This window comes from Gallinula chloropus (genome assembly GCF_964237585.1).
Source record: "Gallinula chloropus genome assembly, chromosome: 2".
Taxonomy (NCBI): Eukaryota; Metazoa; Chordata; class Aves; order Gruiformes; family Rallidae; genus Gallinula; species Gallinula chloropus.
The window spans coordinates 6802130-6824839 of record NC_140086.1 but is presented as its reverse complement, the minus strand read 5'-3'; the positions used below and the strand labels follow the sequence as shown (position 1 = coordinate 6824839).

Here is a 22710-nt window from a genome sequence, read left to right as displayed (position 1 = left end):
GGTCTAGTAGAGGGTGTCCCTGCCCATGGAAGGGGTTTGGAACTAGAAGATTTTATAGGTGCTTTCCAGCCGCAACCATTCAATGACTCTATGAGTCTGTGACTCTGTGATCTGTTACAGTTATTATCAGCAAGCAGCATAGGGACACACAGACCAGTTATGGATATATATGTCTCACCTTGATCAAAGGGTTGTGAGCCATACACTAAAAGAAGCTGTCATCTAACTGCTAACTTTTGTCTTGCTCAAGTTCAGCTCTCCTTTCTCTGCTATTCATTGAACAATTATAGTGTGACACACTTACATGCAACAGATGGCTATGCATATTTTGTGCATTATTTTGTCACTTGAGCATACACCATCTGGTTAATTGTACAGTCAGCATTTACACAAAATGGCAGAAAAGACACAAACCTGACCATAGCAGGTCACAGAAGAAGTAGCTCCAGCAGGCAAGGCAGAGTTTTTGTCACTGTACAGTGGCTGTATTTCAGAGAGGACACACTAAGGTGCTCTGCAACATCTAGCACATGAAACACTCAGTCCTGAGTACTATCTACCCAGGCTACTTATTCCTCAACTTAGATTGTATTAATTCTGTTCTATTGCTTTGGTTACCCAGCCTAGTAGATGAGTTGGAGTTGGCCTTTAGCTCAGTTCTCTGCAAGTAAAGCAGTGACACAGAACAGTTACCTCATATATTCAGGGTAACATAAATCAGTGATGCTTATTTCAAGGAGGAAGAACCATTTGCAGATTCAAGAGTATCCTACTTTTGATCATCGGTCAACATGGTTTACTGAGCTTTCTTCCTTTCTTCCTTTCTTTCCTTTCTTTTCTTTCTTTCTTTCAATACTTCATTAATATTAAAGTGAATTCATGCATCATAAATGAATTTGGTAAGTATTTTCAGACTGTCATAGTTTTACAATCCAAAAGTGATTTGTGTTTCATTACAGGTGAGAAGCTAGAAGAAATTCACACTGTTATGAGTAAAATATATTTGCCTCTGCAAATCCTGCCACTCTGAACATGATGTATATTTTCCAGGTATCCATCTTCACAAGAAAGACATCAGTTGACAAGGGATGTTTAGGTTGGATGTTAGGAAGAGGCTCTTTACTGAGAGGGTGGTCAGGCACTGGAACAGGCTCCCCAGGGAAGTGGTCACAGCCCCAAGCTGGACTGAGTTCAAGAAGCGTCTGAACGATGCACTCAGTCCCATGCTCTGACTTGGCTGTCCCTGTGTGGAGCCAGGAGTTGGACCTGATGATCCTCAAGGGTCCCTTCCAACTCAGGATACTCTATGATCCTGTGATTGCTGAACCCCAGTCTGCTGAGGAAAGGAGCTGTTGTATTGTGTCTTTGATCTTTTCCCCAAGGAAATGCTTCATTCAGTTTAGAAGAAGCTGGACTTCATTTTTACACCTGTTTTTCATCACCACTAGCCCTTACACACATAAACCACCAGTGTAAGTGCTAGACATTTAACAAATTGCTGCCCAGAATTTGAGGAGTCAAAAGACTGATGAGCAGTTGATTCAGTCCTGTGATTGGTAACTAATGACTTACACTTCTCCTTGTTTTATAATGCATCTTTGCCAGAATCTCAGCATTATGAAGTCATTTCACCTCCTTTGTGCCCTCTCTTCCCTCATAGACTCCAAAAGTAACTTAGCTTGTGAATGCAGCAGTTGTGGGGTTGGGTTGTGTTTTTTTGTCTGTCAAATAGATTTTGAAAAGCTTTATGAAAAAAAGGTGCAGAAAGATTGCTTCTGACAGAACCAGACAAATCAATTAATTGATCTCTGGCAGTCAGGGATAATTTTATTTCCTACTCTATTAAGGAAAATCAGAATCAGTTAGCTAATTTCACTAGAGAAAATATCTGTCACCAGTTATTAAACCACACATGATGGAGAGAATTAAGGATGGAAAACTTAAAAAATGTTTTTTCTTCCAGAAATTGCATTACTTATTACTCAACCTTTAGAACTCTGGCATCAAACAGCATTACAAATCTTTGCTTTAACCAAAGAAAAGGTTCTTTCTTCCCCTATAGCAGCACCTACGGCATTTAACCTTTGATGTCTAGAAATACTGACACTGTATTTTTGTCCTTTAGAAGCAGATAAATTTAACTCTGACTGATTAAAGTAAAATACTTGCAACACATAATTTACTGATGCCTGTTCCTGTTCCATATGCCAGAAACATATAACCATAACAAATACTCACTAAAACACACCTGATTGATTACTTTTATTTCACAGTCGCTTTTTAGTATTAACTGTTCATACAGGTTAAGAAACATGATTTAAGTATCACAAAGTGTAATTCAGATAGATTAAGGAGTTTCCATTTCTCATGCAGAGGGAGAGGTGGCATCTGGCTGTGTGTGCATACAGAATGCAAAATAGCTTCATCAGTGCCATCAAAAACAGAACAGGACCATTACTGAAGACCTAATATTTTTAAAGCACTTGGACTCTGTGGCATACAGGCAGCAGATCATGTCCTTAATCAATTTTGATTATTAACCATCACCTCACAGCTCTAGAAGGGCTGATTCTCCCACAATTCTTAAAGCCTTCTTTATTTATTCATTCCTTTATTTGCATGGAGTGCTGTCCTCCAAAGGGCTCACTGTTGGCCCAGCCACACACTCCCTAAAGGCACCATCTTCAGGAAGATTAGCCAAGACTAAGTGCTTTGGAAAACTGTCCTCATTTCTGCACAATTATAGAGTTCCAACCCAGGAATTTCAGCCTTACATCAATTAGGCATACAGCAGCAGGACTTCTATGTATTTGTGGAGATACATAATCAGGTTTTTACTATGTTTTTTGGTTGGTTGGTTGGTTGGTTTTGTACCAAAGTATTAAGATAAAAAGTAGGCAACTTAAATTATTAATACTCTTCACTGCTGTTCTTACTTTTTGTTGTTAAGAAACACAACACGTCGGGTTCCCACAGAAATTAAGATTCATTTCAGCTCCACTGTTATCCTGATGGACAACCTTTCATAAATCACCTTTCTGGCCTTCAGCAGGACAGAAGGATATTGACTCAATTTACAAGGCACTCAAAGAAAAACACCAGTTAAATAGAAAATTCCCGTCATTATTACTTCTATCACCCTCTTGTCCAGGGAGACTGTATGTCAGTGCAAGATATCCCAGGTGTCTATAGTGAATATTAACAATGGCACTAAGGGGAAAACTAAAAAATGTGCCCAAGTTGAAATGAAATTTGGCAAGCTTACTGACTCACACTTTTCTTCACACTTTCATGAAACAGTGATAGGGGCTGTTGAGCAGATGAAGCCATCCAGAGGATACTTATCAGCAAATATGAGATACAATAAAGGATTTTGTTGGAAACTCAAAGGTTAAAATTATAGAAGGAAAGCAAATGTAATACTGTGCAGGATATACAGTAAGGAAAATTACTGTAAACAGATTAATGCAGTGTAACCTGTAGTACCCTGAGTTTGGAATATTAATCAGTAAAGCAAGGTAAGTGCCAGTGGGGAAAAAAGCAAGGGTAATTAGGAACTCATTAGTGTGACAGCAGAATATATTACCTGTGTTAGTGCTAGGTTTACCCCCACACCAGAGATTTGATCTGACTGTCAAAGCCAAAGAAAGGATTTTACAGGAATTATTGAATGCAAAAGCAGACCGATATGACAAAAAAGCAGGCAGCTTGTCGCACAGTAACAGGAGAAGTGGGAAGATTCCTGGCTAATCTCTGAACATCCTATACCATCTGAGTAAAAAAAACCCAAAACAAATACTGAACCTACAAATGGGTGTGGATTTCCAGATGTGAGGAAGATCATCAGAAGCCAAGAAAAGAAAAAATTAAAAATCTATAGTTCGGACTGTCTTCTAAGACCATAAGGACTGGAATACACAAGAGACTTCTTTTATAACTCAGATAAATCAAACACCTCAAGAACAAAGGGTTATTTTTTCCCTATTTAACCCAAGCAGTATAGTCAGAATGCTTTCTAACATAAAGTTGTAGATACTCTCTTGGAGACATGAACAGAATGACAGATGTCAGCTGTTAAAACAAAATAGAGCTGTTTCCTTCATTCAAGTTCACAGCATCTTTTCCAGTAAAAACAAATAACAAAAAGCCTGTGCAGAGATGGAAACAGCTCTACCTAATCCAACCCAATACCCAAAACATTTCCATAGTTTTCTCTCTTGAAGCGGTGCTTGAGATGAACAAATCATCTATGAACCACCCTGTGCCAAGCTAAGGCTCCAACAAGAATATCTAGTGTTCTACATACATCAACCCTCATAGATGAAAGAATATTCCCCTAGACCCCCAAATTGTTCATAGAGCATATTCTTTTGACTCATCTGGGCCTTCTGGTGTCCTCAAAAAGTGCTTCAGCATCTTCCTCATTGAAAAACACCAGTAGGGTCCAATATGCAAACAGAGTAACAACTCACTCTTGGTCAGGCTTTTCCACAGCCACTGTGTTGTTACAAAAGCTGTTAGGAAGAGGTGCAAACGAATAGCAGCAAAAGTTTCAGTAAGCCAGAAGTTACTCCTCTGACTTACAGGGATATGAAAAAAAACCCAATGTGACCATCAGAACCAGAGCTTTAGGCAAAGATGAGCATTCATGTTCCCTTCTGAAAAGGTGGGAATCAGCTACATTTCATTAAAAGCACATAGTCATTATATTTATGACCCTGTAACGAACATGTTGTCATTATAGCTCAATGCAGCTATCATTTAGCAGAGAGACTCAACACCAGTCCAGGAGAATTTAAAACAGCTATTGTGGTTATATCTGAACAGATGCTTAAAATAATTTGGAGCATAACAACACGGTATTACAAAATCAAGTCAGTCAGTCTGACTTTATAGTGAAAGTAATGTACATTGATCTTCCTTGACAGCAATGAAAGCCCAATGACATCCTTCCCTGCCCTGGAGATTGCATGAAGTATAACTGCATTTGGCAGAAAACAACCTGGTTTGGAGTTTAACTCTTTTCTGTAAACTACTCCTCTGTAATCAGCTGGAAATTAATAGAACAATCAACTCACCCTCTCTGGAAGAGATCCACATTATGGAATTTGTGTAGCTCCACAGAAAACTCGACCGTTCCCTGGACCTCAGACATGATTTTTTCAGGTCATCACCTAAACAACACATATATACAGGCATTATAAACATTTGAAGTATTTTGCTTAACAAATCCATGAATGGATTATTATGTTTTATTCAGCATCTTGGGGTTCATGCAAAGTTTGAAACTGACTGAAATCAACTGGAATCTTTCCAATAGCATTATTGGGCTCCATCTTCAGGAGGACTTGCTAAAAGCCAGATCAAAGCAGTAATTAAGAGAGGTAAAAAAGTCTAATTAAGCCTGGGGACAGAATGATAATATTATGGAAATTATAAGAAGCAAAAAGTAAATAACATAGGATGTGCAAGAATCTCAAAGCAAATTTTAATTAACTCTCTTGCTACTCTTGTGTGGGAGATCGATTTTTTTTTCTTCCCATTTTGCCAAGTGGCAGATATCCAGGGTCAGCACAGCTCATTTCTGTAAAAGCACAGGCCAGTAAGACAAAAACTCTAGACAAATGAGAGTAGAATTCAGAATTCTCTTGCTGTTGACCTCTCCTATGACTTAATTCCCGGAAGGGAAGCTTCTGAGGGAATATGAATAATTTAAAGATTGATGAAAGGAAGAGATTCTTCTAAGGAAAATGCTGACAATCAAAGCAACTAACAGGCCACAACAGCTAGATCAGGATTTTGAAGCATTACAGCCATTTGCAGATTGTATCTCGTACATTCATCGAAATCAAAGAATAACTCAGGTTGGAAGCGATCTCAGGAGGTCATAGGAAGCTTTACAAAACTCATTTTCCAAACCAGCACTATTTAGTAAAATAGTGTAAAACCCTTAACACCTCCCTACTATCAGCAGGGGTAAGACAAGGGCTTTTACAGCTTTTGGGCAGATTCTGAGTTTTGTATTTACCCTTTCCACCTTTTCTCTCTGCAACTCTACCAGGCAATATGCAGGTTGTCCAGAAATTGTCTATAGCATCATTGAGAAGATGGAGATCAGATTTAACAAGTTCATAAGCACTATTTGGGGAGCTGTTTCTCAGCAACAAAGTATGATATCTGAGGAAGACCTGTGTCAGGGTTATTTATAATTCCCTGAGACATACAGGACTTTAAGGGGACATCCACCTCAGGCTGCAAAGTTGAGAACATCTCAATATGTGCTAACTAGTAATTTCTATGGCACTCAAAGATTCGACCATTTCCTCCACTTAAGCAGGAATGAAAAGGAGTTTGATACATGAAGTCCTCAGATAAGCATTAGGCTGTAGCTTTCTGATAAGTCTCTATGCTCAGTCCTGATTAGTAATTTTCCAACTGACTGGTTTATTACACCAATTATTTTAAACTACGTTTTCATTCTGGCTATCCTCTCAAGCACTATCATTTTTCAAAAGTAGCTTGCTCCAATGTTAAAAGGTTGTTGATTTGTCATTAACTCTCTTCAAAAACAAATATTGCTGATCTTGACTCTGGCATGAGAAGAATGGGACATAAGATCTATGTAATACATGAATATATGTCAATACCTATGAAGAAGAAAAGAAGGACAATTGCTAAGCTACCATCCAATATACCTCCAAGGTAAGGAACAATACATTAACTTGTGTCAGGTTATGAATTAGGATCATAGAATCATAGAATGGGTTGGGTTGGAAGGGACCTCAAAGATCATCTAGTTCCAACCCCTCTGCTATGGGCAGGGACACCCTCCACTAGATCAGGTTGCCCAGAGCCCCATCCAACTTGGTCTTGAACTCTTCCAGGGAGGGGGCATCCACAGCTTCTCTGGGCAACCTGTGCCAGTGCCTCACCACCCTCAGAGAGATTTTTTTTTTCAACAGTCCAGTCTAAATCTATTCTCTTTTAGTTTAAACCCCTTACCCCATATCCTATCACTACACACCCTAATAAAGAGTCCCTCCCCATCTCTCCTGTAGACCCCTTTAAGTACTGGAAGGATCAGTGAAGATAAATGCTATCACTTGAAAAAGTGCTATTCTTTTTTTCTCTTCTTTTTTTTTCCCTTCCATTTGAACAGGAATGGTAGTAATCCCTTCTCAGTTTGCCTTTCTGCATAAGGAGTTGCATAGTATTTGTAAGACAAGTATATCCACCTGGTTATGTATGTGGTAGTCTTGTCAGAGTGCACAGTATCAAAGCAAAGCACAGTGTGTATGGGAAGCTGAGAGCAAACCACACAATACTACTCAGCAGCACTCTGACAAGGCATTTAGCCTTGACAAGAGTGCTAATTGCAAGAACTGCCTCTAGATAAATCAGTGGGTTGTGCTAAGGCCTATTTCCCTAGACCAAAAGCTCAGGATCAAAGGAAACTCCCTGCTTCTGAAGACACCAGTATAAAGAGGAGAGGTGTGAATGGATGGCCAGCCAGTTCAGACCAGCACCAGTATTGTCAGAGCTAGAAAGAATGATGTAAAGCGAAGGTTAGATGGGGTAAATGAAAACTTAAATACACATATAAATGCACACATAGGTCTTCACTGTAATTACATTTTATTTTGCATACTTTGTAACTTTGGAAAAGAAATGCAGAATTGTCCTGGAAAAAAAACAAAAAGACCCCAAACCCAAAAAAACCCCCACCAAACAAACTTGTATCTATAACTATGTCCCTCACTGAACACCAGAATGAAAGTGAAAATAGCTACTACACCAGGTTGGAAGTGCAGCCACCTCACCAGCACACCAAAGGCACATAAATCTACATCAGATGGTTGACAGGCCCCAGCAGCAAGGCCTGGTACTTCACTGAACACCTGAGAGGTACTACAAGGGGCCTCTGGCACATCTTACCACGATGGCACTTAAGAAGGCTCAAAGTAAACCTGATCAGAGACATGGGCAACATGCTTCAATGAAACAAGCTATGAAATTTGACAAAATAGCTGCAGGCACCCCTGGATCAAGTGCTTAAAATGAAGCACTGAGTCTGCACTGCTGTACCAGGTCTCTGCTTAAAGGAGCCTAATCATATCCCTTCAAAATCCAGGGCTTGTGAAGGACCTCTGACCACCCCTTACTCACTGATCACTACGTGGGACGACCTTGGATTATAAATAGAGGAACAGTTGGTAAAAATAATACTGAAGAATGCCATTACATCAGCATTTTAAACATAAGAGGGAATGCTGCCAGTAATGAAGTATCATCAATTTGTCCAATAAGCAGTTTAAAGAAAAATATAGAGGTGATTCTTGGGAAGGCTTTAGTAGGATTTTCTTTTAGTAAACTGTTTTGGGTTTTTTTTTCTAAAATGTCTCTTTTTAAGTCAAACCCTCTGCCTTTTCCAGAAGATGACTGAAGACTACACTAGGAAATCCATGAGAACCTACTAAGGCAAAATAGGAAGTGTTTTGGTTATAAGCTGCTATAAAAGCACCCCATGTTCATTCTCATCAGTGCCAGAGCACAGGATATTTTCCAAAAAGGCTCTCATTGTCACTGCTTGCCCTGCATTGTCCTACACGCACCAGTGCTGCAAGTCAGGTCACCACTTTGACAATTTGTCCTTCCAACTAGAGTTGGTGTCCTAGCAAGAGACAGTCGATTTCAATTGTCATTTTATGTGCAGCAAGGAGACACTAACTGAAGATCAGAATCCTTTAACAAATAAAGCCCTATGAGAATCCGTGTGTTTAAAGACTGAAGACTGTCTCACTTGTGTTTTTAAAGGAAGGTTTGATTTCACTCCCTGCATCTCCATTGCTATCAGAGGAGGTATCTTCTGGATCGGAGTTTAACATATGATACTGGCCAAGCTACTACAGATTTATGCATCTTTATCCTCCATTGTTCTCTGCAATCTTTTTGACTCACATTTTGAAGACAAAAGTCAACTGGCCAAGCCCTCTGGCAGCAGCTGATTAGTTGGTTGGGTACCACACACGCTCCTGTAAAACACCTTGAAGCTAAAAACAAGTCTGACAATTCCCTGCTGAGAGAGCAATCAGCATCAACCCAGCTAAAGGGAGTAGAGGAAGGTAAGATGGGGACAGTACAGGGTGGAAATAAGGATGGGATACTGCATACCCCAACAATCCATGAACTTTCTTGCATTTGTGCAATTACATCTGAGTGAAAAATAAACCAGACATTTAATTTGCACTTTTACCATTCTTGTCCATTTACACCACAGAAGCCAGGGGAGGGAAAAAAAAAAAAAAGAAGAGGGAAAGAAAAACATCAAGGACAAAAGAACAAAACACCATGTGATAAAGGGCAGTGAGTCATAAAGCTAGAAACATTTATTTAGGAGAATAAAGCTGCCTCTCAGGAAACACAGTATATACTGTCTCTGGGACAGTACCACTGTCCTTACTGCTTTTAAAGCACCTTTTATTTTATTGTGAATTTCTTCAGAAGCTGACATTTGTTGCTACTGGGTATTTTTATTTGTTTGTTTATTTATATATTTATTAAGTGTTCTTTGGTTAAGAGAGAAGAATAAAGTCACAGCAAGATAATCTTATTCTTCTCTCCACAAATACCATCAACTACTCTAAAATTCTAAGGAAGAAACAGAGGAACACAGAAGGAAGATGATAAACACACACTAATATGCTCAGACACTAAAGGATTAGGGGAAGAAGCACACTCCTCAGAACATGTCTCTATTGTGTTGTTCGTTGTGGGTTTTAATTTATTAAATTACTTCAACGTTCACCTTCATGAAGCCCATCTGGATTCCAGTTCTTATGGCAGTCATTGCATCTTGAGCACCTTTTTTGAGCATATACCATGAACTGCTTGTGTCAAAGCAGCCACAAGTGTCAATAAGCCTTTTCACTACAGCATCGTCATTCACTGTTCCCCAGTTTACAGAACCTGTCATTTTTTTCTGCCAGAGCATTAGAAGAATGGGGGAGGTGAGGTCTTCAGCAAAACACGTTCAAAAGTTAACACCTCCTTCTATTAAAATAAATCAAGGCAACATAAAATAATCTCATCTAATATTTTGGGTGATGGCAAGATATCTCCGTTATGTTGCACTTTTAAATGCAGCCAACCTAGTTACAGTACTAAACATACAAAGAAATGACATGGTTGTTTAGCAGATAAATTAAATAAGTAATTATAATAGTTTCTATCTTACTTTTTCTCTGTGCAGATCACTAACATAAGGCCTAGAACACAGATCTCCAAAACTAATACATTTTAGAATATTCTAGAGTAGAAGTGGCACTGAAATTTATTCAGAATACTCTTTTTTTTCCTAAAAGAAGTTTGGTTTGAGGGTTTTGTTTTGGTTTTGTTGTTGGGTGGTTGGTAGGCTGTTTGCTTGCTTGTTTGTTTGTTTGTTTGTTTCCTTAGCATTGCTGAGGCTAAAAAATTACTGCAGTGTAAACTTTTTACTTGAATTACTATAAAATTTCTCTTTTCCTGAGACATGTGTCAGCTCTGGGGAAACTATCAAAGATTATGGTTTTAGTTCAGCTACATGATTCAAGCTTGAGTTTATGTCCCTTTGACTTGCTGAACTAGACCTTTCATTTGCTATACACAGTCCCCAAGCTAGAGCATTTACCCTGAGTCACAAAAGCCAATGAAGTATGTGATCTCTCAAGACTTGGTTTTTGCCATAGCTTGAAGAGTAACAGAAGAATACTGCCTCATACTCACTTTCCCACATTCAAGTACAATCACAGCAGCAAATGGATAAAAAAATCCACATTCAGTGAAAAACTGACATCATCCCAATATAGGGCCTCACTCAACAATGTGTAGTGGAGTTGAAACAAAAGAAAATATACAGCAAAGTTTGCATAGATGATCATAGAATCACAGGATGGTTAAGGTTGGAAGGGTCCTTAAAGATCATCAACCAACCCTCCTGCCATGGGCAGGGACACCACTCATTAGACCAGGCTGCTCAAGGTCCCATCCAACCCAGCCTTGAACACCTCCAGGGAGGGGCCATCCACCACCTCCCTGGGAAACCTGTTCCATTGCCTCACCACCCTCAGAGAGAAGAATTTCCTCCAAATATCCAATCTAACCCTAACCCCTTCTAATTTAAAACCATTGCCTCAGATTTTATTCAGAATTCATATTCTGTTTAGTCACAGAAGTATCAGGGTTTATTATGTAAGATTTCCAATCTTTACAATCACCCAGCATTACCCAGTATAGTTTACAGTATCCAATAATGCAAGACAGCAATAATCCCTTGAGGCTATTTAAATAAGGTTTTTAGTTTTCCAATCCATTGTATTCCTTTATATTTTCTCTTCAATATGTAAGCCAAAATAAAGACTTGTGACACAGGTGAAAACAAATGCAAAGCACATAGTATTATTCAATCATATCTGCTAAGCATGGTATCTTGGTTTCAGGAGGGATAGACTTAATTTTCTTCCTAACAGCTGGTATAGTGCTGTGTTTTGGATTTAGGATTAAAAGACTGTTGATAAGCACTTACGGTTTTAGTCATTGCAAAGAAGCCAAGGACTTTGCAGCCTCTCATACTGTCCTGCCAGTGAGAACACAGGGGTGCCCAAGAAGCTGGGAGGGGACACAGGCATGACAACTACCCAAATGACCAAAGGGATATTCCATGATATATGGCATGCTATGCTGGAGCACCTCTCCTGTGAAGATAGGCTGAGAGAGTTGGGCTTATTCAGCTTGGAGAAGAGAAGGCTCTGAGAGGGACCTCATAGCTGCCTCCCAATACCAAAAGGTGCTTTATAAGAAAGCTGGGGAAGAACTGCTCATGAGGGCATGTAGCAATAGGAGGAGGGGTATGGTTTTAAATTAGGAAAGGGAGATTTAGGTTGGATATTAGGAAAAAAAATTCTTCAGTATGACAGTGGTGGATCACTGGAACACGTTGCCAAAGGAAACAGTGGAGGCCCCATCCCCAGAGATATTCCAGGTCAGGCTTGATGGGATTCTGAGCAACCTGATCTAGTGAAGATAACCCTGCTTACTGCAGGGGATGACCTTTAAAGGTCCCTTCCAACCTAATGCATTCCATGATTCTATGATTCTATGACATAATGTTCTGCTGCGAGGTGGGGCAGCTCAGGGTCTTGCAGAGCATCAACTTTGGGTGGTGAGAAATTGTTCTGTTAATCACTTGTCTAGTATATTCTATAATTATTATTATTTATCTATTTATTTTGTCCTATAAATCAACCCACAAGTTTATTATTTTCCACTTTCGGTTCCCTCCCCCATCCCACTGGGAGGGAAGAAACAGCTGTGTGGTTGTTTTAGCTGCCTGCTGGGTTAAACCATGACACATGTTTTGTTTTTTCACCACATAAACATTTGGCCTAGTTGAAAATGTTGAAAATTAATTTATATTCTAAAGAGCTAACCCAGTTTGGATGCAAGACCTGAAAATAATCTTCCAATATTTAAAAAAAAAATAGTTTTCTGTTTACTATTCTTGGGAAAGTCAATATCCACAACTTTGTCAGACCCATTAGAGACATGCTCATAAAGATTGCAACAACCATGAATCATTTTTCCTACAGTTCATTGATGGCTACCACCAAAATCTTATGTGAGAGACAGGGAAGACAAATAATAAATCATCCTTTAAAAATGTATTCATAATACAGAGGGTATTTGGAGGGGAGTAAATAAGAAAGGATCTGGTTTATATTATGGTTGGGTTGGTGGTTTTTTCACTTACAAACTCCACCATGCTTTGTCATTTGCCAGTACAACTGACATTCACAAAGTACTAGTGGTACCTAGTTCACTAGGGACAGACACCCATTCGACCTCCAGCAAGAAAATCAGTGTTATGAGTAAAACCACATGCACCTCAGAGTTGAGAACCTTCACTCTAGATCAATAGCTTCAGATACACGGTCTGCATAATCATGGATGAAAAGAGTGTACTTAAGGGATCCCAAAGAAAGTCACTTAACAGATCAAGAACTTAATTCAATTCATCTCATGTTCTTTTTGTAGGAACAACCCACACTGGAGAATTTGCACAGGTTACCAAATCCAAGAAGGCTGAAAACCAATTGTCTAAGTTATACCCTTCACAGACTGGTCATTTCAAGAGTATTTAGATAGAGGAATAAATCTACTAGGGAAAACCCCCAAAAATACCAGGTTGTGCTGGTCATTTCGAGAGTATTTAGATGGAGGAATAAATCTACTAGCGAAAAGCCCCAAAAATACCAGGTTGTGCCAGAGGATTTGTAGGCCAGAACTGAACGAGGCCCAGAACAAATGTCAGGTGCCAGTAGGCTGCTCTTCAAGATATAAAGCCTTTGAGCTATTAGGCAGGATTAAATGTGAACACAGCTGTGCAAATTTAGGTCAGATCACTAGGAAGAAAAAAAAAAAGGAATGAAGAGCAACCTCGATTTGTCCTCTGTTAGCACGTGCCTGTCAGGACACCACTTCTGAGTTGACCTAAGCACAAATTACTATCTGCTTACACCAGTTAATAACAACCTGCTGTCGGCCTTGTGAACATAGCAAAACATCAGGGAAAATTCAGACAGAAGAGGAAGGAGGGCAAAACAGAAGGAAAAATGATATAATACAAACTTCCCTCTGGGCTAGCTTCCCACCGCTACATAATCCTCTCTTCACAGCTTCCCTAGCTCTTCCTTCCCTAACTTGTATTTCTTCTTTATGACCTTCAAAAGAAAAAGGGGTTTTAAAGTTTTATGCACAACTGAGAGATAAAAGTCCAGACTCCAACAATATCATCATCTTCGATCTTCAGTAGTTTTGGTGTCTTATTTCCACTATTCACCTGAATTTTTTTTCCTGATATTCACACTGTCAGTCTTAGAAACACAAGATGCATCAAAAGGCAGTCTGATATTTGAGGCCTATTTAAGACACTAAGAATTATCCATCGTTTTCACATTTGTCTGTGCTTCCCTCACCAATAAAAGGAGCTATATTCTTCTCAGTCTGGGCTCTTTTGGTGCTTTCATACAGGAAATAAGAGCTCTCTAGGAAACAGAACATGTATTATTTTCCTGTACTGATAAGAGAGACTCACAGTATTTGGCTTTTTTAAAGTGAAGCGTATCCCTTCCCATGGCAGGGGGTTGGAACTAGATGATCTGTGAGGTCCCTTCCAACCCAAACCATTCCAGGATGTTATGGTTCTATATGAGTAAGATGCATCCTTTTTTTAAGTCACGTAGATTCTGATGCATAAGTAAAGGAGCTATCTGTTTTGATCACAAACTCTCTGTCAATAGAGACATCATAGAAGTAAATAACAGAGGGACTTAAACATCAAGAGACTGCACCTTGAGTGCTGTGTCCAGTTCTGGGCTCCCCACCATAAGAAAGACATTGAGGTCCTCGAGCGAGTCCAGAGAAGGGCAACCAGGCTGGGGAAGGGGCTGGAGGGCAAATCATATGAGGAGCGGCTGAGGGAGCTGGGGCTGTTTAGCTTGGAGAAGAGAAGGCTGAGAGGAGACCTAATCACCACCTACAATTACCTCAAAGGAGGTTGTAGAGAGGTAGGCAATGGTCTCTTCAGCCAGGTGACAGGAGATAGGACAAGGGGAAAGGGCACAAAGCTGTGCCAGGGCAGGGTCAGATTAGATGTTAGGAAAAAATTTTTCATTAAAATTGTTGTCAGGGCCTGGAACAGGCTGCCAGGGAGGGGGTTGAGTCACCAGACCTGGATATGCTTAAAAAAAGGGTAGATCAGGTACTTGGGGATATAGTTTAGCATAGGAATGGTTGGACTTCATGATCTTAAAGGTCTTTTCTAACCATGTGATTCTGTGATCACCATGATGCTACAATCTAGTGACAGCTAAGACAGTGAAAGGCTAATGGATTATACGTTTTTTTGGCACTGTTCTGACTCCATTTCTATTTCTAGTCATGAAAAATTTCATGACACTAACTCCAGTGTAAACTCAGCTGTCCTTGTCATATTAAATGTTATTTTGCATTTTGCCTGATCAAATTCACTATAGAGTTTCACTTGGAGGGGTTACAGGTTCCTTCAGACATTCAGGGGACATTCTAAGTAGGCAAAGAGTTTACATTAAGCTCTCTGATTATTCCTCGTTTGTGAAAATTTTAAAGCACAGACACTTGTCCATGTGATTCATCTCACAAACTAGAAATTCCTGCATATGTATGAGGTTAGAGTCACACTATTGTCAGCTGAGATCTAGCAAATCCACTCAACAAGATTCACGTGGCCATTGACACCCTCTTCTATGCTGACCACCAAGGCAGCTGCAGGTAGCTTGCACAGGCGTAGGCATATGAGCCAAGTCCACATCTATTTCGATGAATGTCATTCATAGCAAAATTGCTCATATAAACAGGATTTTGAATGTGTCTGCAGAAGCACAGGGGAAAAGGGTGAGAGAGGCAGAAAGTGTCTGTGTGTAGAGATACTGTTTCCTTGTAAGTCTGAAAAGGATACAGGGAAATAAACAAGCAAATCCTCAAGACTTAATGATACCACATTTTGCCTTTTTATGATATTGATGTAGACACCTGGCTGGAACCAGCACTCAGAGTATCACTGGACTGAACAGTGTTCAGTGCTCAGAAGACAGGAAATGCCAAAGATAGGGTTCACCATGGAGTCTCCACTCTAAGTTAATAAATATGCATTATGTTATGATCTACAGAAGGACTTCAACCTCTTCTAGTGCACAGGACACACAAGTTTTGGGAATGAAGCTGGACTGGTTTTCTAAAGTCTTCCTTTCTTCCAGATTTCAAAAGATGTGTTGTAATCAAGTGTGGTGGGTTGACCCTGGCTGGAGATCAGGTACCCACCAAAGCTGCTCTATCACCCCTTTCTCAGCTGGACAGGGGACAGAAAACATAACACAAGATTCATGGGTCTAGATAAGAAGAAGGAGAGATCATTCAGCAATTACCATCACAGGCAAATCAGACTCCACTTGGGAAAATTAATTTATTACTAATCAAATCAGAGTCCAGTAATGAGAAATAAATCAAACCTTAAAAAAACCCAACCAAAACCGCCTTCACCCCACCCCTCCCTTCTACCCAGGTTTAATTTCAGTTCAAATTTCTCTACATCCTCCCCACAAGAAGCACAAGGGGACAGGGAACGATGGCAGTCAGTTCATCACATACTGTCTCTGCTTCTCCCACCTAAATGATTCAGTTTCTATCATTTCCCCTGCTCCAACAGGTGACCCAACCCATGGGAGGCAGTCCTCCACAAAATTCTCTACCATGGATCCTTCCCACAGGACACAGCTCTTCATGAACTCCTTCCATGTGGGTTCCTTCCATGGGTCCTCCACAAGGTCACAAGTCCTTCCAGAAAATCTGCTCCAGCGTGGGTTCCTCTCTCCATGAGTCCACAGGTCCTGCCAAGAACTTGTTCCTGAGCCCTCACAAAGGGTCACTGCCTCCTTCAAGAATCCACCTGCTCCACCATGGGGTCCTTCATGGGCTGCAGGGGCACACCCTGCCTCACCACAGTCTTCTCCATGTGGTACATGGGGAACCTCTGTTCTGGCACTTGGACCATCTCCTGCACCTCCTTCTTCAGTAACCTTGCTGTTTGCTGAGGTGTTCCTCTCACATCTCACTCTTCTCTCTGGTTGCAGTTGCTCTTGGCAATTTTATTCCTTCTTAATTATGTTATTAATAATTAAGGTTGGGCTCAGCCCAACCTCAGCTCAGCCTTTGCCAGAGGCGGGTCTGTCTTGGAGCCAGCTGGCATTGGGTTTATCAGACATGGGGGAAGTTTCTAGCAGCTTCTCACAGAAGCCAGCACTGTAGTCCCCCCAGTACTCAAACCTTTCCATACAAACCCAAGACAGGGAAATAAGGCATCCCAGAAAATAAGAATTTTGCTGATCCAAGAAAATATGTGCATATTTAGCAAGTCAGGTTCTCTGATGACTTGATTGCTCGGCCCAAGCTTTGAGCAAGTTAAAGCCTCTTGACACACCCTTTTTATTTAATAAAATCCTTTGAAATGGCTAACTTTTCAGCAGTTGTGTTGAAGTTTCATGTAGAATCAGTGGATCTACTGACTCTCATAAGGAACTGGTTTGTGTTTGCAGTGCTGGGGCAAAGAAGAAGATAGAGCAAGCAGCGTTGTACTCTCATACACCGAACAAGACAAGAGCTTAGGGTACTGAAAGCTTGAGAAGCAGTTGTGGGTTGGATTACTATCATCAAAATCGGGATAGTGCAGGAAGAAGGTAAGGATTTTGGGGAGACAACTTGTCAGAGTGACCATCAGAGAAGCACCAGCAGACCTTGGATCTTCATACTAGGATATTGGAAGAGGGAGCATGTGCAATACAGAAATTAATACAGCCTGATGTTTTCATTTCAGGGTGACAAAACAAGGGAAATAATATACCTGTCCTCAGCTGCAAAATATTTAACTGACTTCAGAAAAACTTTGGAACAAATGTTTGTTCCAAGTGGCACTGACTACTATAGAAAGTAAAGAATTTGTAGACCATTTCCCATCATGATGGTTCTTTGGACAGGCAGCAACTAATAAACTGGAATGCAGTAACAGACGAACAGGTGCTGGTTTAGAGCTGCATGATTTAAATATAGGCAATAAAATATGCAGAGCCATAATCAGAATGTTGACTTGTTTTAAGTGTTTGGGGCCATGTTGATATAAATAACTGCACTAGGTTTTGCTGTGGAGCTACAGCTGAATTAAGTGGTTTACAAACAGAGGAAAAGGCTGACATTTTTAATGGCATTGCTTGATCTGCGACAAAAAAAAAAGAGAGGCCCAAGTGAGCCACTGCTAGACATACCACCAACACAACAGGGCCTGGAGTACAGCTGCTGAACAAAGCAAGACTAGCAGTCTATCAAAACAACAGGAAAAACACTTTTTTTTCTCAAATTGAGGCCAATATCTTGGTAGATTTTTTGCTTAGCTACGAAGTTTGACTCATGGAAGGGCTGTGAATTTTCTTGAGGCCTCAGCTCTTACTCCAGCCTCAGAACAGCTGTCCCTCAAGCTCTGACTGACAAACCCCTCATGAGGCAAGTATGCCGCTTGGTCATGTCATGGAGCTAATGACCCTTCTTAAATGAGTTGAGCCCCTGAGGGTCACCTGGACAGGGAACTGGATTTCCATTTGGAGACCTGGGGGCACTGGCAAACCGTTACATGCTCCTAATTACTGATTCTGTGAAGCATCCAAGTGTTGGCTTTGGTGGTGTTCTTAACACACCTGAGTTGCATGAAGAAGGAGGTAGACTAAAGATGTCCAACTCAGAGCTATTTCTGTCTCAAACTCAGAGAGTTGGATTTGTTCAGCCTGAAGAAGGGAAGGCTCCAGGGAGACCTAACAATGGCATACCAATACTGAAAGGAGTCCTACAGGAAAGTGGGAAAGGGAATGTTCACCAGGGAGTGCAGTAATAGGACAAGAGGCAACGGCTTCAAGCTAAAAGAGGGTAGCTTTAGCTTAGATGTTAGGAAGAAATTCTTTTCTGTGAGGATAGTGAGGCACTGGAACAGGTTGCCCAGAGAGGTTGTGGAAGCTCCATCCCTGCAGGCGTTTAAGGGCAGGTTGGATGGGGTTTTGGCAACCTGGTCTAGTGAGGGTGTCCCTGCCCATGGCAGGGGGGATGTAAGTAGATGATCTTTGAGCTGCCTTCCAACAAAGTATTCTATGATTCCCTGAAATACTCTTTGCTTGTGCCCAAATACTTTCAGCCACGCAAATCGGGGCAGCACAAAGAGGAAACTTTCTAGAAAAGCAGCTGCTGGGACATCAGTACCACTACCCTACCACACCACCTCCATGTTCCTTGAAGTTCTTCTTTCCTGTCAGTGATTAAGTGTAAGCAGACTCTGTGCCCATGGCATGCTGCAGATGTACATCTACTGCACATTTCTGATGCAGGTAACAGGGGTATCCAGACTCTGAAGTTAGACAGAACAGTATTTAGACATAACCCTCAATTTTTCAAGTCTAAGCAGATGGCAGCAGGAGATGCTTCTTGCAAAATCTGACAGAACTGTGTTCCTACACCCGGGAGACAATTGAGGCATGGGCAGCAGTGAAACTTTCCACTTCCAAATGGGGCTCCTCAGGCCACGTTGCTTTCTAATGGAGTTTGACTCCTCTTTCATGGATAAGACTATGCACACAGGGCAATCCAGTCAGAAGATACCAATAGCAAAGTTGGAAGCTGCAGAGTTTTAACCTCATGTTCATTCCAAAAACTGAGGCAGAGAAGTATAACATCAAAGGCTTTATGATCTTTTCATTACAACAGCACACTATGGCAAAGTATAAAAACCATGGGCAGCAGGTCCAGTAATAGTCATTGGAGAATGAATGCAAACCAGATACACACATAGAAAACCATACTTGGTTTCTCCTTACTCAATATCCCATCTCTGGCGAGTCAGAGAAAACAGTTAGGGAAAGAATAGAGTTGATAGAAAAAATGTTCATATGGTGATTCAGATGAGAAACCCCATCAGGTAGATTTTGTGAGTTCAAAGCTGTACAGACATCACATCTTCAAAACACCGTGGTGAAGTTCTTCCTCTTAGATCCACTCAACCAACATTCCCAATTTTCTTGTCAGATTGCTCCTAACAATCAAAATAAGTAAGAAGTAATATTTTTGCCTGTTTCTGTTGCTTTTCTTTCTTTTCTCTAAGCATCCTCTGTGTCCATAGGGACACTGTATGCCATATTGCAGAAATGCTTTAAAAAACTGAGAACATTTCATTTTTTGTTCTTGATCACTGCCATATGGCAGCACTTAGTGTGTTTTGGGTACTGGACTATTTACAGTATAGCAGTGATGACTTCTTTTACTAGTTTGCCATGGCTTACAATTAGTTATCTTGGAGTTCTGTTGAATTTTTTTGACATTTTAGGTAGTGCAGACAAGGATTTCAGTTGGTGGCCAGAACCAGACTGTGAGCACACCAAATACTGTAATTTTGTAGAAATTTCAACACTTCCCATATAAATATTTATACTCAAATAGACATAACATTCAAAAAGATTCTAAGAAAGCATTGCATGAAAACTTTCTTCAAGGCAAAATATCACAAATTTGGATATTTTGCAGGAATTTTCAGAGCTACTTGGTTTTGCCAGCCAAAAATCATGCTTTGTTGATTCAGTAAGGCCAGAAAGTTTACTGCCACTCTTTGTAATGTCTTTAGAATATTAGATATGCATCCAGTAAAAATACAGTATCTGTTGGTGCAACAGAATATTTCCATAAAGTCTCAGTGAAAAACAAGATAGGAAGGTGTAAGTTTCTGAAAAAATGAAAGAAAAATTTCTCCTGCTAGAACTTTTCATATTGTGTGGGATAATCTCAGCAAAATGATGTGAAACACCCAACACTCTGTACTCCCTGTGACCGATTTGCAGCCTTCAAAGGTGTCATTTTCATTAATTTGCTCTTATTTCACTAACAGAATGCAATTCCAGGAACAAGGATATCCTGATGAAAATATGTATCACCACAAGTATCTTTTACAAGACTGCAACTGCACAATCACACACTAAGCATCTAAACTGAAACACAAAACAACTTCAGGTACTCCAAGTCAGGAATTCAGTTAAGAATAAATCATCTAGTCAAAAGATGAGAGGTTACATAGAAGCAGAGGAAATGTAATTGCCCTAGAAGACACTGGGACATCATTTTGAATTAATGCTTCTTATTCAAAGTTAGAATCTTTAGCAAAAAAGGATGAGACACTGACCATTAGTTTTATGCCAACCTGAAAGAATACTATTCAGATTACCACTGGCTCATTGGAACTTTGAAAAAAAGTCATTTTGAAAATTACTGACAGTATTTAGAACCATAGAACCATAGAATATGTAAGGTTGGAAGGGACCTCTAAAGGCCATCTAGTCCAACCCCCCTGCAGTAAACAGGGACTTAAGCACTAGGTCAGGTTGCTCAGAGCCCCATCAAGCCTGACCTTGAATGTCTCCAAGGATGTAGCCTCCACTGCTTCTCTGGGCAACCTGTTCCATTGATCTACCACCCTCATAGTGAAGAACTTTTCCCTAATATCCAACCTAAATCTCCCCTCTTCTAGTTTAAAACTGTTACCCCATGTCCCATGCCCAGGGAGGTGGTGGAGTCTCCTTCACTGGAGATATTCAAGACCCATCTGGACGCCTATCTGAGTGATATGTCCTAGGGAGCTGCTTTGGCAGGGGTGTTGGACCCAATGATCTCTCAAGGTCCCTTCCAACCCCTACAATTCTATGATTCTATGATTCTATTCCTACATGCCCTCATTAACAGTTCTTCCCCAGCCTTCTTAAGAGGCACCTTTCAGGTATTGAAAGGTGGCTATAAGGTCTCTGTGGAGTCTTCTCTTCTCCAAGCTGAACAAGCCCACCTCCCTCAGATGGTCTTCATAGCCCTGTGATCGTTTCCTAAGTAACTGAATTCTCTCTAGAGGACTAGCCTCTAAATCCTGACCCTGCTAAATTTTTGAGCTCTTTGTGTTTACATACCTCACAGGGAGAGTTCAAGATCTCTTAAGAATGAAGATTCAGCTCAGGAGAAGCACTAGCAGCTTCTAGAGCAGGATGACTGACGGATCAAACAGCTATATTAAAACAAGCAGAGGGCTTTTCCTCAGTCTCCAAACAAGAAAGTAAAGGGGGGGTGTAAGTCAGGAGAACATACTTAACCATAAAGCTGTAAGTAAAAATAGGTACATCAACATCTAAATAAAGGTCCCTGGCATGTGAACATCCCTGTTCAGAGCAAGTATATTTAGCATAAATGTCTGCTCTGTTTCTGAAGGTCTTTCATAGCCTAATTCTTGGCAACAGATTAATCATCCCTGTTACCTCACAATCAAATGCTTAACCCCCATTGGTTTTGATTTTTCATGTTAGATGTGCAATAATTTCTAGAGAATATCGAGACAATTTACAGTGTACTCAGTGCTCTATGCAGCTTAACAAAACCCTGCAAATTCCTTCCTTATGACCTCGTTTTACCTCTGTTGTGGAGGGTCTAGCTGATTTAAAAAATTCTGTACAGCTTTTGTCAGAAGCCCAATTTCATTTGCAGACCTCACAGTAGAAGTGATGATGGGCCTGCAGGGTTGAAACTGACTTCATCCTTGCATTTCGCTCTGAGCTTCAGACACTAACTTGTTGTGCAAACGTTTCAAATTTGATCTGAAAATCAACAAGATGCAATGAACAGAGGGCATCCAAGGTCTTTTCTTTGCCACCTTAGAAGCAGTGACATTTTTGTTTCTCAGTCTGGCCCCTGCTAATGTTTACATCTATGTAAGATCCTTTCAGAAAAGGGTAATTTTGGACATCTTGCAGACTCAAATACACAGCTAGAATGTTAAACTGCTACTATTTTTGCCCATGACACAGGAGACAAAATTATTAAAGATCTATTTTCAATAGCAGTCAGACACCTAGGGAGAAATTCCGATGCCTAAACATAGAGATCTAGTGCCATTTTATACCCCCCAAGGTGTAAAATAAGACATCTATTCACAGCTGGCAGTTTACCCACGAGGTAGGGGACTCCTGTTTCCTTCTGAAGCAGCATCTAAAAACCCAATGAGGCCCCTCACATGGCATCACACACTCA

The 22710-nt window shown here is 40.5% G+C and overlaps 1 protein-coding gene across 1 annotated transcript in view; it reads right to left on the bottom strand.

Moving 5' to 3' along the window:
• Positions 1–5155, bottom strand: part of FAM135B (family with sequence similarity 135 member B) — a gene marked incomplete at both ends in the record, with an annotated part of 151570 nt that extends 146415 nt beyond the window's left edge. Inside the window, one exon of the mRNA XM_084280492.1 lies at positions 5079–5155. Coding sequence (XP_084136618.1) covers positions 5079–5155 — 77 coding nt within the window. The remainder of the gene's footprint in view (positions 1–5078) is intronic.
• Between the last annotated feature and the right edge of the window lie 17555 nt (positions 5156–22710).